This window comes from Pelophylax lessonae (assembly GCF_965119305.1).
Source record: "Pelophylax lessonae genome assembly, chromosome: 2".
Classification (NCBI taxonomy): Eukaryota; Metazoa; Chordata; class Amphibia; order Anura; family Ranidae; genus Pelophylax; species Pelophylax lessonae.
Window position 1 is genome coordinate 539,681,187 of NC_138769.1, and position 14,727 is coordinate 539,695,913.

General features: G+C 45.6%; 1 protein-coding gene across 1 annotated transcript in view; it reads right to left on the minus strand.

Annotated features, from left to right (window-relative positions):
• VWA8 (von Willebrand factor A domain containing 8) overlaps positions 1-14,727 on the minus strand; it is a 668,510-nt gene that overhangs the window by 205,929 nt on the left and 447,854 nt on the right. The window contains exons 30-31 of the mRNA XM_082247613.1: positions 3,601-3,803; positions 1,021-1,137 (exon numbers count right to left, since the gene is read on the minus strand). Of these exons, the coding sequence (XP_082103739.1) occupies positions 1,021-1,137; positions 3,601-3,803 (320 nt within the window). The remainder of the gene's footprint in view (positions 1-1,020; positions 1,138-3,600; positions 3,804-14,727) is intronic.

Here is a 14,727-nt window from a genome sequence, read left to right on the forward strand (position 1 = left end):
TCCCCTGCACCCATCCTGTCCAGTGAGGAAAGCTTAATAATTACAATTCCTGAAGCTTAAACGATGCTAAACTGTATAAGAAGTCAAAACGTATTTTTTCTAGTTTTGGATACAGAGAGAGAAAGTGTGTAGATTATTCCCTCCCGACCCCCTTATCTATCCTACAGACCATTGTCTCTGGTACAGAAAGTGTTGGGAAATCCAGGTTTACACTTGTCACAAAACAGGAATGCAGGGCCATTTTTTCTCAGACAACTGTCTAAGGCTCCTTTCACACGGCCGCTCCGTGTGTCCGCAAATCATCCCATCAGTTTGCGGATGATTTGCGGACATAATGTAAGTGAATGGCACTGCGGGTGTCAGCAGAATACCATCCGCTGACACCCGATTTTCCTTCTGTCAGTTCTGTTCCGTTTTTACGAATGGAACAGAACCCCATTTTTCCTTCCGTGTAAAAAACGGAAAGGAAGGAAAATCGGATGTCAGCGGTGTCATCCGCTGACATCCGCAGTGCCATATACTTACATCCGCAAACGGATGGGATGATATGCGGGCACACGGAGCGGATGACACAAATGTCATCCGCTCCGTGGAAAGAAAAAAAAAAAGTCCAGCAGCGGAGCTCTCACACGGAGCGGCCGTGTGAAAGGAGCCTAAAAGAGGATTTCCCCTCCACCTTTGAGAGATTGCTTTTTTTTATTTCCTGTCATATCTCTTTAACAGTGAAGGAAACTATTCTTGGTGGGAGACAGACAGAAAGAAATAGAAAAATGACAGGGGCCTTTACTCCCTATGTGATCAAAATCTGGAAAATTGTATGGCTTCACATAAACTTTACCTTCCATTCTCTATGCTTCCGTGGCCATGAGAAACTTCTTAGTACTGTTATGTTGTTCACTGCACTTGAAATGCACCAAGGAGCCCACAGGGGTGTTCCAAAATCTAGATCAGGTGTGTTTTAAGACCTGGTTTACTAATGATTTTACTGCAGATGCAAAAACAGAGACAAAAAAAGGCTACCTGTGCTTCCTTACTACCCCACCAGGATGATTTTCTTGTAGGTTCTGTGTCTTCTTCTGAAAAAAGAACTCGACGAAGTGCCCCAGTACTGGTGTCCAGCAGAAGAATTACATTGCTCTAAAAACATAAAAAAAAGACAGAAAAGGGCTATAAAATCACTTTAGTTCAGTGTATATTTCCCTGTTTTTACTACACCGCACAACCACTTGCCTTAGGTAGAGAACTGTAAGAAAACCTTAACTACAGGCTTTACTAATGTCAGTTAACAGATACATGTACTTTTGCCTAATTTCCTCAGACCATAAATGTAGGCAGATATAACCCTTTATTTAATCCAGTAATGTGACTCTAGCAAATAGAGTTTGCTAATTGGGAGAAGGAGCAAAGATGAACCCATCAGTGAGGCACTGCTCCTTCTCTATCCAGTCACAGCCTTGAACAAGCTTATTGATTGGACCATAGTGGGGAAACGTGAAGGGTCAGGATCTGGTTATGTTATCTGGAACAGCCTTAATGCTTAGTATAGCTACTTTGGAAGAAAAAAAAACAAGAAAACTTGCATTCTTTGGTTTTATTTTATCCAGTGTTCCAATGCCACACAGGCAGTGACTTCCTATTGGCTGTCCAGTAGCTGGGTATTGTCATTATGCAGAAGACCCATCTCAGCAGTAAGGTCAGCATTAAAACACTGTTGGGGACTGGCCAACAGATGGAGATAGGTTTTAAAGAAAAACTGCAGTGAGAGCAATACAGGGGCTATCAATGCTTTACCCCTTTTGAAAATGTTAGCTGCCTGGCAGCCTTTGGCTTTAATACTAACACTAGCTTGGAAAACGTATGCCAGTCTAGAAAGTCAGAGTGAAGTCACACCTGCTTTTCTGTATACCGGTTTCAGGTCAGTGACTCACAAAGCCTGTAAGCCAATGGATTTGCATGTCAACCTTGCAAGTAGTATTTTAGGAGGGTAAGTAAACAATGGCATTCTCTACACTTTCTTTGCGAGGGTTTGAGTTTCCATTAAAGATGGCCTGTAAAGACAGAAATATAGGAGCGGCTACTGATTGGTTGTTTTTAACTCTGCAGGATAGAGAGTTGTCATCCTGATCTTGGTTTTACTACCTCAGGCAAGCCACTGACCTAATAAAAGTATGCAAGGCACACACATTAGACTAAAGCCCCATACACACGTACCGATTGTCGGCCGAACGATCGGCCGCCTTTTGTCCGGTGCTGTTTTGTTGGTTGAAAAGTGCTCAAGACTGCACACGAATTTTGTCGGCCAACAACAACCAACTGCAGAAGCGATGCCATGTTCTGGTCTACTTTTCGTGTGTTTTTTCTTCACTGAGCATGCCCAGTCTTGATCATCACATTTTTGTCGGCCGAAATCTGTACTGACTGACGAACAATCGGCCGTTCTTTGTTGGCCAACAAAAATTTTAAAGCCTGCACACCAGATTTTGTTCGGCCGAAAAGTCGCAGTCGGTCATCGGAAGCATCATACTAACAAGCCGACAATCGGCCGATCAGACGTTGGCCGAATATTTACAGCCGACAATCGGTACGTGTGTACGGGCCTTTACTGATTATATGCTTGTTCTAGGCCACTGAGGTCATTAGGAAGTAAAGACAGAATTAGGAAAAAAACCTCAGAACAGACACGTTATAAAACAAATCAAGTATGGCAGCTCCCTTACTTACACTTCTACTTGTAATATTGATATTTGTGATGCTGAAAAGTATCATTTTGATCTTTGACTGTGTAAATACTGAGAAGGTATAACTTGCGACGAACAGCTAAATGAAACACAGGCAACCCATTCTAGTCCGGTAAAAATCTCATTTTTACCTACAGCAATTTTAACTGTTGGAAACAAATCCTAAAAATGAACAGAGCTTGATTTCTTATCAAAATCTCTAAAGCTGGATTTACACTTAAGCAATCCATTATGGCAGGGTTTCTCAACCAGGGTTCCTCCAGAGGTTGCTAGGGGTTCCTTGAGCAATGACCAATTTCTGCAACTCAGATAAGTTCCCACTGACACCATTGATCTTTTTAGATACAGGTATCTGTAGGGGGTATTTTTTCCCAATGTCCACAAGTGTGAGGAGCATTCTTTCCAATGGCTATCAGACTAAACATATCATAAGTTGTAGATATTGAAATTTGAGCAGGAGTTCCCTAAGACTGGAAAGTTATTGCAAGGATTCCGCTGTGTTGAAAAGGCTGAGAAAGGCTGCATTATAGTGTATTAATGCACATGGGTTAAAGAGCATCATGTAAAGGCCCATGCATTTCCCTCCACTATACACGTATAAAACATTGGGTGCTGTTTACAATAAATGGCACTGCAATGCACCACACACAGAGGAGGTCCATGACATGCGATGAGGTAACACAAGATTTACCAGAAGCTACACAAGTGCGAATGTGTGTACGTGTAGCTTAACAGGTCCAATTTGATACTCAGAAACATTGATGCATTTCCTTACATGAGCTCAGTGTAATGGTCAATGAATAACTGACATTTTATCTCACAATATTTCTTTATACAAAAGATAAAAATGAAATGAACCTACCTGTTCTTCATGTAGAATAACCTGTCCACTTAGAGGATGGCCTAGAGGCGCCACAGTTACAGATGGCTGCCACACACTTCCCACAGTTCTAGGAAATACATCATATAAATCCACATAGTATCCTTTATCCTCCCGAGTTTTCATAAAGTACAAGGTCACTGGATTACAAGTAGCCACATGGAGAGTGCTATCACCATTAGTTTCTAAAAGAGATGTTTAATGTGTACATTAATATGGACCTTTAAAACTCAATAGCTTGTGTGAGACATAGAAAAATGTTCAACATTTCAACATAGCAAACAGTTAAAAGAGCTGGACTTATGTAAAAGCAGGCAGTGGAGTGAGGACAAGCTCTTTTGTTGTCAGAACCTCGGTCACAGAGAACCAAAGACATATAACACAGGGCTTAGAGAGGCACTGATTTCTTGATTTCCATCCATTCTCTGTTTTAACTAATTTGTGTTTGACACACTACACAAGTCCTGAAAGTAAAGCATTTAATACAAGCTCATGAATGCAGTAGCAGCCTAGCAGCCACAGGCTTGTTACCTTTTTAACCAGTCTGTCCCTGACTGTCATGTAAAAGTGATCCAGGTGGCTCTATAGCCAGCCAATCACTTTTACAGTGCAGCTGATGTGGCGCCCTACCCCGCCATTCAACCCCCCTCCTCCTGGGAGCCCAGGACCACAACAAACTGTCTCAGGAGACTGAGAAACATCTGTTCCTCAATCTCCTCCACAGTAAATGACACTGGAACTGCTCAGCTCTGACCAATTCCATTTTTAGAACTGTCATTCCCTGGCTGCTATAGTATTAAGTACTAGCTGTATAATGCTACAAAAAATATTACAAAAGATAAAGAAGTTTATGTGAATATAGTATACTTGGAATTTTTTTAACCAGTTCCCGACCGGCCGCCGCCTATTTACTGTGGCAATGTGGCTCTGCTGCGCAAATCGATGTAGGTCTACGTCTGTTGCGAGCAGGCAGCTAGAGGGCGAGCATACGCCGCCTCCGGCGAGCTCCCACCCCCACTCTGCAGCGGGGAAGCCGATGCATGGATCAGGCGTCTCCGATTGCCATCTGACACCCGTGATCGTTCCCCGCTGAGAAAGAAGAACGGTCAGCTGTTGTAAACACAACTGACCGTTCTTCTCACTGGAATAATCATAGAGCCCCTGTGATCCTTCTATATAGGATCACAGGTCTCTATGATCATTTCAGAAGTCACACCCCCCTCCCCCCAAAATTAGAATCACTCCCCTAGGCTCACATTTAACCCCTTAATAACCCACAATGTTAACCCCTTCCCTGCCAGTGTCATTATTACAGTAACAGTGCATATTTTTAGCACTAATTACTGTAGTAATGTCACTGGCAGTGGCGGCTGGTGAAGTTTTAAGATGGGGGGGCGCAAGACCCCGCCCTTCCATTTTGACCCCTCCCATTTCTCAGAAGCCCCACTCCTTATAGACTCCACCCATTTTGTCCCCTGTATTTTGCTTGCGTGAACCAATTCTCCCAATATATCACATATTAAGGGGTCCATCAGTGCTAGTATATCCCATAATAGGGAACAGGGGCCCTATTATGGGATATACTGTGAGAGACATCCTATTATGGGATACATGGACTGAGAGTGGCACAAACCCCACAGTACAAACCCCTCAAGCACAAACAACTCAAGCACAAACTCCACAGTACAGGCCCTCTAGCATAAACCCCACAGTACAGGCCCTCTAGCACAAACCCCACAGTACAGGCCCTCTAGCACAAACCCCACAGTACAGGCCCTCTAGCACAAACCCCACAGTACAGGCCCTCTAGCACAAACCCCACAGTACAGGCCCTCTAGCATAAACCCCACAGTACAGGCCCTCTAGCATAAACCCCACAGTACAGGCCCTCTAGCATAAACCCCACAGTACAGGCCCTCTAGCATAAACCCCACAGTACAGGCCCTCTAGCATAAACCCCACAGTACAGGCCCTCTAGCATAAACCCCACAGTACAGGCCCTCTAGCACAAACCCCACAGTACAGGCCCTCTAGCATAAACCCCACAGTACAGGCCCCTAGCACAAACCCCACAGTACATGCCCCCTTCAATATAGTGACCAGTATAAATGCCCCCTTTCAATGTAGTGACCAGCATACATGTCCCCAATGCAGTGACCAGTATACATGTCCCCAATGCAGAGCTATGCGTGCGTGCCTCCAATGCAGTGACCACCAGTGTACATGTCCCCAATGCAGAGCTATGCGTGCGTGCCTCCAATGCAGTGACCACCAGCGTACATGTCCCCAACGCAGAGCTATGCATGCGTGCCTCCAGTGCAGCCAGTGACCACCAGTATACATGTCCCCCAATGCAGAGCTATGTGTGCGTGCCTCCAGTGACCACCAGTATACATGTCCCCCAATGCAGAGCTATGCGTGTGTGCCTCCAGTGCAGCCAGTATACATGTCCCCCAATGCAGAGCTATGCGTGCGTGCCTCCAGTGCAGCCAGTATACATGTCCCCCAATGCAGAGCTATGCGTGCGTGCCTCCAGTGACCACCAGTATACATGTCCCCCAATGCAGAGCTATGCGTGCGTGCCTCCAGTGCAGCCAGTATACATGCCCCCAATGCAGAGCTATGCGTGCGTGCCTCCAGTATACATGTCCCCAATGCAGAGCTATGCGTGCGTGCCTCCAGTGCAGCCAGTATACATGTACCCCAATGCAGACCTATGCATGCGTGCCTCCAGTGCAGCCAGTATACATGTCCCCCAATGCAGAGCTATGCGTGCGTGCCTCCAGTGACCACCAGTATACATGTACCCCAATGCAGAGCTATGCGTGCGTGCCTCCAGTGACCACCAGTATACATGTACCCCAATGCAGAGCTATGCGTGCGTGCCTCCAGTGACCACCAGTATACATGTCCCCCAATGCAGAGCTATGCGTGCGTGCCTCCAGTGACCACCGGTATACATGTACCCCAATGCAGAGCTATGCGTGCGTGCCTCCAGTGACCACCAGTATACATGTACCCCAATGCAGAGCTATGCGTGCGTGCCTCCAGTGACCACCAGTATACATGTACCCCAATGCAGAGCTATGCGTGCGTGCCTCCAGTGACCACCAGTATACATGTACCCCAATGCAGAGCTATGCGTGCGTGCCTCCAGTGCAGCCAGTATACATGTACCCCAATGCAGAGCTATGCGTGCGTGCCTCCAGTGACCACCAGTATACATGTACCCCAATTCAGAGCTATGCGTGCGTGCCTCCAGTGCAGCCAGTATACATGTACCCCAATTCAGAGCTATGCGTGCGTGCCTCCAGTGCAGCCAGTATACATGTACCCCAATGCAGAGCTATGCGTGCGTGCCCGACTGAGAGCAGTGCACTTACCTGTGAGTCACGGCGGCTTCTCCCTCTCCTCTTCTTCGTTCAGCGGCGGGAAGGTGAGCGGCGCTTCTCCCTCTCGGCCTCTTCTGCGGCGGGTGACCGGCGCCAGCTTCTTCTCTGGACTGGACTCCTCTTTGGCGGCAGGAAGCTGACCGGGCGGTGACGGTGAGTGACTGATGCACGCACCGGCACCGCCCCCATTGCGACACCAGCGGCGTCGCAATCGGATGTCCTGGAGCCTGGACCAATCACAGCCAGGATATCAGGAAAGTGGGGGTGTCCAATCGCAATGACTTGCGCCCAGGTTACGCCCCCAGAAGGCAGCCGATCGGCGCCTCTTCTGGGACATAAACCCCCCCCCCCCCACCCATAGCCAACAGTGCCACCGCATAGGCCTGCGAATCCAACTTTATTTGTTCTTTTTGTAATTTTTTTTTTATTTATTTTTTTATTTTTTTTAGGGGCAGGGGGGCGGCGCCCTGGCGCCCCCTATGCACGGGCCGCCACTGGTCACTGGTACCCCCCAAAAGTGTCAAAAATGTCAGTTAGGGGTCCAATCTGTCTGCCACAATGTCGCAGTCCCGCTAAAAATCGCAGATCGCCACCATTGCTAGTAAAAAAAAAAAAACAATACAAATGACAAATCTTTCCCGTAGTTAGTAGATGCAATAACTTTTGCACAAACCAATCAACACACGGTTATTGCGATTTTTTTTACCAAAAATATGTAGCAGAAAACAAATTGGCCTAAAATGTTAAAAACTTTAGATTTTTAATTTTTTTGTGAATGTTATATAGCAGAATGTGAAAAATATTGCTTTTTTGTCAGAATTGTCGCTTTTTTGTTTATAGCGCAAAAAATAAAAATCGCACATCAAATACCACCTAAAGAAAGCTCTATTTGTGGGGGAAAAGGGCATCAATTTTATTTGGGTGCCGCGCAATTGTCCATTAAAGAAACACAGTGCCGAAACGCAAAAATGGCCTGGTGAGTAAGGGGGTAAAAACTTCCGGTCCAGAAGTGGTTAAAGTGTTTGACACAGTTCTCCACACATAGCTAATGTGTAAATTGAAGTCTACTGGCTTATAAAATGCATTTTGGGAATGGATAGAAAACTGGATACAAGACTATATTCTAAGAGTAGTAATAAGTTATGCATGCTCTGAATGGTCTAAAGATATTAGTTGTGTACCCCAAAGTTCAGTGTTTTTATTTTTTAACCAAATTAGAGTTTGGGATTAAAACTACCCTTTCCTTGTTGACAGATGACACCAAGCTATGTAGTGGAATAACAGCCTTACAAGAAGTCTTCAACTTACAAACAGACCTTGAAGTACTGGTTAATTGGGAACCTAGGTGAAAAAAGATGTTTAACTGCTTGCCGACCACATACTATATACTGTATATATATATATATATATATATATATATATATATATATACAGGGAGTGCAGAATTATTAGGCAAATTAGTATTTTTGAGGATTAATTTTATTATTGAACAACAACCATGTTCTCAATGAACCCCAAAAACTCATTAATATCAAAGCTGACTATTTTGGAAGTAGTTTTTAGTTTGTTTTTAGTTTTAGCTATTTTAGGGGGATATCTGTGTGTGCAGATGACTATTACTGTGCATAATTATTAGGCAACTTAACAAAAATCAAATATACAGTATACCCATTTCAATTGTTTTTTTTTACCAGTGAAACCAATATAACATCTCAACATTCACAAATATACATTTCTGACATTCAAAAACAAAACAAAAACAAATCAGTGACCAATATAGCCACCTTTCTTTGCAAGGACACTCAAAAGCCTGCCATCCATGGATTCTGTCAGTGTTTTGATCTGTTCACCATCAACATTGCGTGCAGCAGCAACCACAGCCTCCCAGACACTGTTCAGAGAGGTATTCTGTTTTCCCTCCTTGTAAATCTCACATTTGATGATGGACCACAGGTTCTCAATGGGGTTCAGATCAGGTGAACAAGGAGGCCATGTCATTAGCTTTTCTTCTTTTATACCCTTTCTTGCCAGCCACGCTGTGGAGTACTTGGACGCGTGTGATGGAGCATTGTCCTGCATGAAAATCATGTTTTTCTTGAAGGATGCAGACTTCTTCCTGTACCACTGCTCCATAAACTGGCAGTAGGACTGGGAGTTGAGCTTGACTCCATCCTCAACCCGAAAAGGCCCCACAAGCTCATCTTTGATGATACCAGCCCAAACCAGTACTCCACCTCCACCTTGCTGGCGTCTGAGTCGGACTGGAGCTCTCTTCCCTTTACCAATCCAGCCACGGGCCCATCCATCTGGCCCATCAAGACTCACTCTCATTTCATCAGTCCATAAAACCTTTGAAAAATCAGTCTTGAGATATTTCTTGGCCCAGTCATGACGTTTCAGCTTGTGTGTCTTGTTCAGTGGTGGTTGTCTTTCAGCCTTTCTTACCTTGGCCATGTCTCTGAGTATTGCACACCTTGTGCTTTTGGGCACTCCAGTGATGTTGCAGCTCTGAAATATGGCCAAACTGGTGGCAAGTGGCATCTTGGCAGCTGCACGCTTGACTTTTCTCAGTTCATGGGCAGTTATTCTGCACCTTGGTTTTTCCACACGCTTCTTGCGACCCTGTTGACTATTTTGAATGAAATGCTTGATTGTTCGATGATCACGCTTCAGAAGCTTTGCAATTTTAAGAGTGCTGCATCCCTCTGCAAAATATCTCACTATTTTTGACTTTTCTGAGCCTGTCAAGTCCTTCTTTTGACCCATTTTGCCCAAGGAAAGGAAGTTGCCTAATAATTATGCACACCTGATATAGGGTGTTGATGTCATTAGACCACACCCCTTCTCATTACAGAGATGCACATCACCTAATATGCTTAATTGGTAGTAGGCTTTCGAGCCTATACAGCTTGAAGTAGGACAACATGCATAAAGAGGATGATGTGGTCAAAATACTAATTTGCCTAATAATTCTGCACTCCCTGTGTATATATATATATATATATATATATATATATATATATATATACACACACAGTAGCAAGGCAGCTCTCCTGCGCAGAATCACGTACCTAGTACGTGATCCCGCACTTCCAGGTTTGGGGAACGCACCACGGGCAGCCTGTTCCCGCTGTAGTAAGACACAATGGGAGCTGATTAATGGGTATGGCGACCTCGATTTCTGCAGCACCCACCAATGCTTTGGTACACCGACTGAACGGTGGTCTGCCTATGTAAACAAGTTCTGTCACTACAGAAGACATGGATCCTGGGTCTCTGCTAAGCAGGGGAACTGATCCATGCCTTCTCCTAGTACAAACACCTCCCCACTGTAGTAAACCACATGTCAGGCACACATTTTACCCTTTGATTGCCTTGATGTAAACTCCTTCCCTGTCAGTGTCATCACTCAATAGACAGTGCATATTTTTTAGCATTGTAACTGGTACCCAAAAAGTGTTAAAAGTGTCAGTTATCCCGACTGTCCCCCGCAATATCGTAGACCTGCTATAAGTTGCTGATCGCCACCATTACTAGTAAAAATAAATAAATAAATAAAAATATCCCATATGATATTATATAAAAGGATTCTGCACCATATGTTAAAAAGAAAAAGGCAGCTAACACATAATATACCCAACTCACTTATAATATTATAAAGAAAGTGTAGCACACTTGGTATAATCAAACATATATGTATAAAGTTAAATAATAGAAAAAGGAAAGTCCATGCATTCTGGTGTCCTTAATGACAAACATCAGTGAAATGGCAACCGCTTCAGAGTGCAGATTAATGATATTCAATCGTGTATCACCGCCACCAACAGAAGGATGAACACTCACCAGATGTCCAGGCTGCCATTACAGCAGCTAGAAAGCCTCAATCACACTTAAAAGGGTCACTCTATACGTCAGAACAATAGAAAACCTTTAACCAATCAACGCAACAGGTTCCAACAAAGGATTTGTGTTTCTGTTCATCAAATTCTGAGATTTAAACAGCTCTGCCACACAGCACAGCCCTATGGCAGGGCTATACCCCATAGAAGCTATAACTTTTGCACAAACCAATCAATATATGCTTATTGGGATTTTTTTTACCAAAAATATGTAGCAGAATACATATTGGCATAAATTGATGAAGAAAATGGGATTTTTGACTTACCGTAAAATTCATTTCTCTGAGTTCATTGACAGACACAGTTCTCCAGTATATTCAGAACCATGGGGTTATAGTGCCCCCTACAGGAGTAGGACACTAGTCAGAAAAAAAGGCTTGGCTATGCCTATGGGCAGTCCTAGGTGATATACTCCCCCTCTATGCTATAGATCTTCAGTTTTGCAACAAGCAGTGACAGAAGTATTACAACTCCATAGAAGGGTGGGTGCTGTGTCTGTCAATGAACTCAGAGAAATAGATTTTACGGTAAGTCAAAAATCCTATTTTCTATTTCGGTATTGACGGACACAGCTCTCCAGTATTCAGAACCATAGGGTCATCCCCAAGCAGTGCCAAACATGAGGGGACGGGACAACAAAAAAATCCCAAGGCTAAACACAATAGCAAACCAGGTAAACAGGAGCAAAAAAAAAAAAAAAACAACTGGAGCCCTAACTGAACAATACACCCCCAAAAAGGGAACAGATCCTCTAAACAGCAGCCTGAAAAACCTTGCAGCCGAAGGAAGCATTGGCAGATGCCAACACATCCACTTTGTAAAATTTAGTGAAAGTGTGCACCGACGACTACGTGGCCGCCTTGCAAACCTGTGCCACTGACACGTGATGACAGAAGGCCCAAGAAGCACTAAGCACCCGAGTAGAGTGCACTGTTACAGGGAAAAGAGGAACCTGATCCCTGATAGAATAGGGCCTGAGGCACCATCTGTCTGATGCATCCTGAAATGGTCTCAGAAGAAGCCCGTCCATGATCACAAACAGTCTGCACTCAGTGGCTGCCAAATACACCCGAATCATCCGAACCACATCCAAGGCATGCAAAGCTAATTCCTTAGGATGTTTGGGCCTGGGACACAGGGAAGGCAGCACAATGTTTTCATAAAAATGGAAATCAGGGACTACCTTAGGATGGAACGGAAGACATGGGCGAAGAACCACCTTATATTTGTGGACCACCAAATAGGGGGTACGACAAGATAATGCTGCCAGCTCCGACACCCTGCGAGCAGAAATGATAGCCACCAAAAAGGCCTCCTTGTGAGACTGTGTAGGCAAGGAAATCTCCTGAATATTTTCAAAGGGAGGCTTCTGGAGAACTGAAAGCACCAAGTTCAGATCCCAAGGTGGTAGAGGAGACAGCACCAGTGTAGTCAGATGTTGAACCCCTTGAATAAAAGTATGCAACAGGGAGTGTGTGGCCAGGGGTCGCTTAAAAAAGACCACCAAGGCCAACATTTGGCCCTTGATGGTACTCAATGCCAATTTCTGCTCAACACCTTGTTGAAGAAAGGTCAGAATCCGAGCCACCGAAAAAGAATGAGGGTGAACTCCACCATGAAATGTACGCTTTCCACGTATGATGGTAGCTCTTCTTAGAGGTAGACTTCCTAGCCTTCAGCAGTGTCAGAATCACTGACCCAGGCAAACCTCTATCCTTCAACATCTGGCTTTCAACAGCCAGGTCGTCAAAGCCAGCGACTGTAAAACAGGATGGAAGATCTGCCCTTGGGACAGTAGATCCTCCCTGAGATGCAGTCTCCAAGGGACATCGACAAACAGCCGCACCAGGTCGGCGTACTAAGACAGACAAGGCCAGTCCAGGACCACTAGTATGACCGGAGTCACCTCGGCCTTGATTTTGCATATAAGCCGCAGCAGAAGCTTGAGAGGAGGTAAAGCGTAAATCAGACAATACTGGCCACGCGGGGCCACCATAGCGTCTGTGGCTTCCGCCAGAGGATTCCAGGACCTTACCACAAACCTCGGTACCTTTCTGTTGAGCCCGGACACCAACAGATCCGCCAGGGGGATGCCCCACCGGAGACCTATCTGATGAAACACGTCCGGATGAAGGGATGACTCCCCTTGGTCCAATGCCTGCTGACTGAGATAGTCAGCCTGTCAGTTTTCCACTCCTGGAATGTGTACAGTGGAGAGGGCTGGAAGAAAGCGTTCTGCCCACCAGAGAATTCCGGCTACTTCCAGGGCTGCCAACACACTTTTTGTCCCGCCCTTGGGATTGACATAAACCACTGCAGTGGCATTGCCTGACTGAATCTGCACTGGAAGCCCCCAGAGTCAATCTGTCCAGTGATCCAAGCACAGCCTGATCGCCCAAAGTTCCAAGACATTGATCGGTAGTCTGGACTCTTCCAGTGTCCAACAACCCTGAGCGGAACTCAGTCCCAGGACACCTCCCCACCTGGACAGACTGGCATCCACGGTGATCACTGTCCAATTCAAGAGGAGGAAGAATTTGCCCTGCCGAAGAGTCTGAGATCGAAGCCACCAGACCAGAGACCCCCTGGTTTCCCGGTTTGGCCGAATCTGATTGTCCAGAGATTCGGGCACTTATCCCATTTTACCAGGATCTCCATTTGAAGGGACCTCAGCTGGAACTGTGCAAACGGAACCACAAGGCCCGCCATCCACATGCAAGTCTGGAGGGATAACCATCTGCTGGACAGCAGGTGATGAATCGCAGCATGCAACTTCTAGAGTTTGTCCAGAGGAAGGAACACTCTGGCTAGAGCTGATTCCAGAGTCAGACCCAGATAATCCAATCTTCTGGATGGAATCAGAGGAGACTTCTGGTAATTTAGAAGCCATTAGGGTCTGTATAGTGATCTCCACATCATCCATTAAGGCAGCAGAGAATTCTGCTTGCAAGAGGAGGTCGTCCTGATAGCCCAGTATCACAATCCCCCGCTGATGTAGCAGCGCCAGAACCAGGGCTAACACTTTTGTAAAGACGATAGAGGCAAGAAAATCTCCCTGATGAAGGGATGACACCAAAGTGGGAATGGACTCCATTCTGAACTTCTGTCCAAAGAGGCATCGCAGACAAGCTGCAGCCCCTGGACTAACTGGTTTGCCTATTCAGCAAAGGAAGGGGGAAGCTGCTCACACTCTGGGTCACGGCGCTGATATTTAGCCCACTCGGTCAGAGTTTGCGACAACAGGGCAATGGTCAGGACTGGCCTAAGCGCCGAATCAGCAGCAGTGAACATATTGTGGGCCAAAGACTCCGCCTTCCTGTCAGCCAGATCTTTAAAAGCCGGATATTCCTCTAATGGAATAATGGTTGCCTTGTTCAACCTGGAAACCTGGGAGGTGCACCACCGGTGGAACAGTCCACTTCTTGACTCAAAGGGATACCTTACCGCAAAGCGTTTAGGAACTACAAAGGGACGTTTAGGACGCTTCCACTCTTTAGCGACAAATCTGTCAAAATAGGAGGGATAAGGAAACACTTTTGCCGTGCGAGATGGCTTGTGAGTGCCAAAAAGGACCGGCACCTCCGCTGTAGCTTCATCCTCCATTTTTAAAGTTTTCCGCACAGATGCAATCAGTGTGTCAACTAACGTCTTCTCATGCACAGCTACAGGTGTGGATGAATCCTCCTTACTATCTGATAAATCAGGGAGCATAGTTTCAGACCCCGCAGGATGGGCCACGTCCACGATGACCGAGTCAGATTCAGGATCTGAGGAGGCAGATGAGGCAGGGGAAGCTTTTTGCTAGCCCACCACCCAAA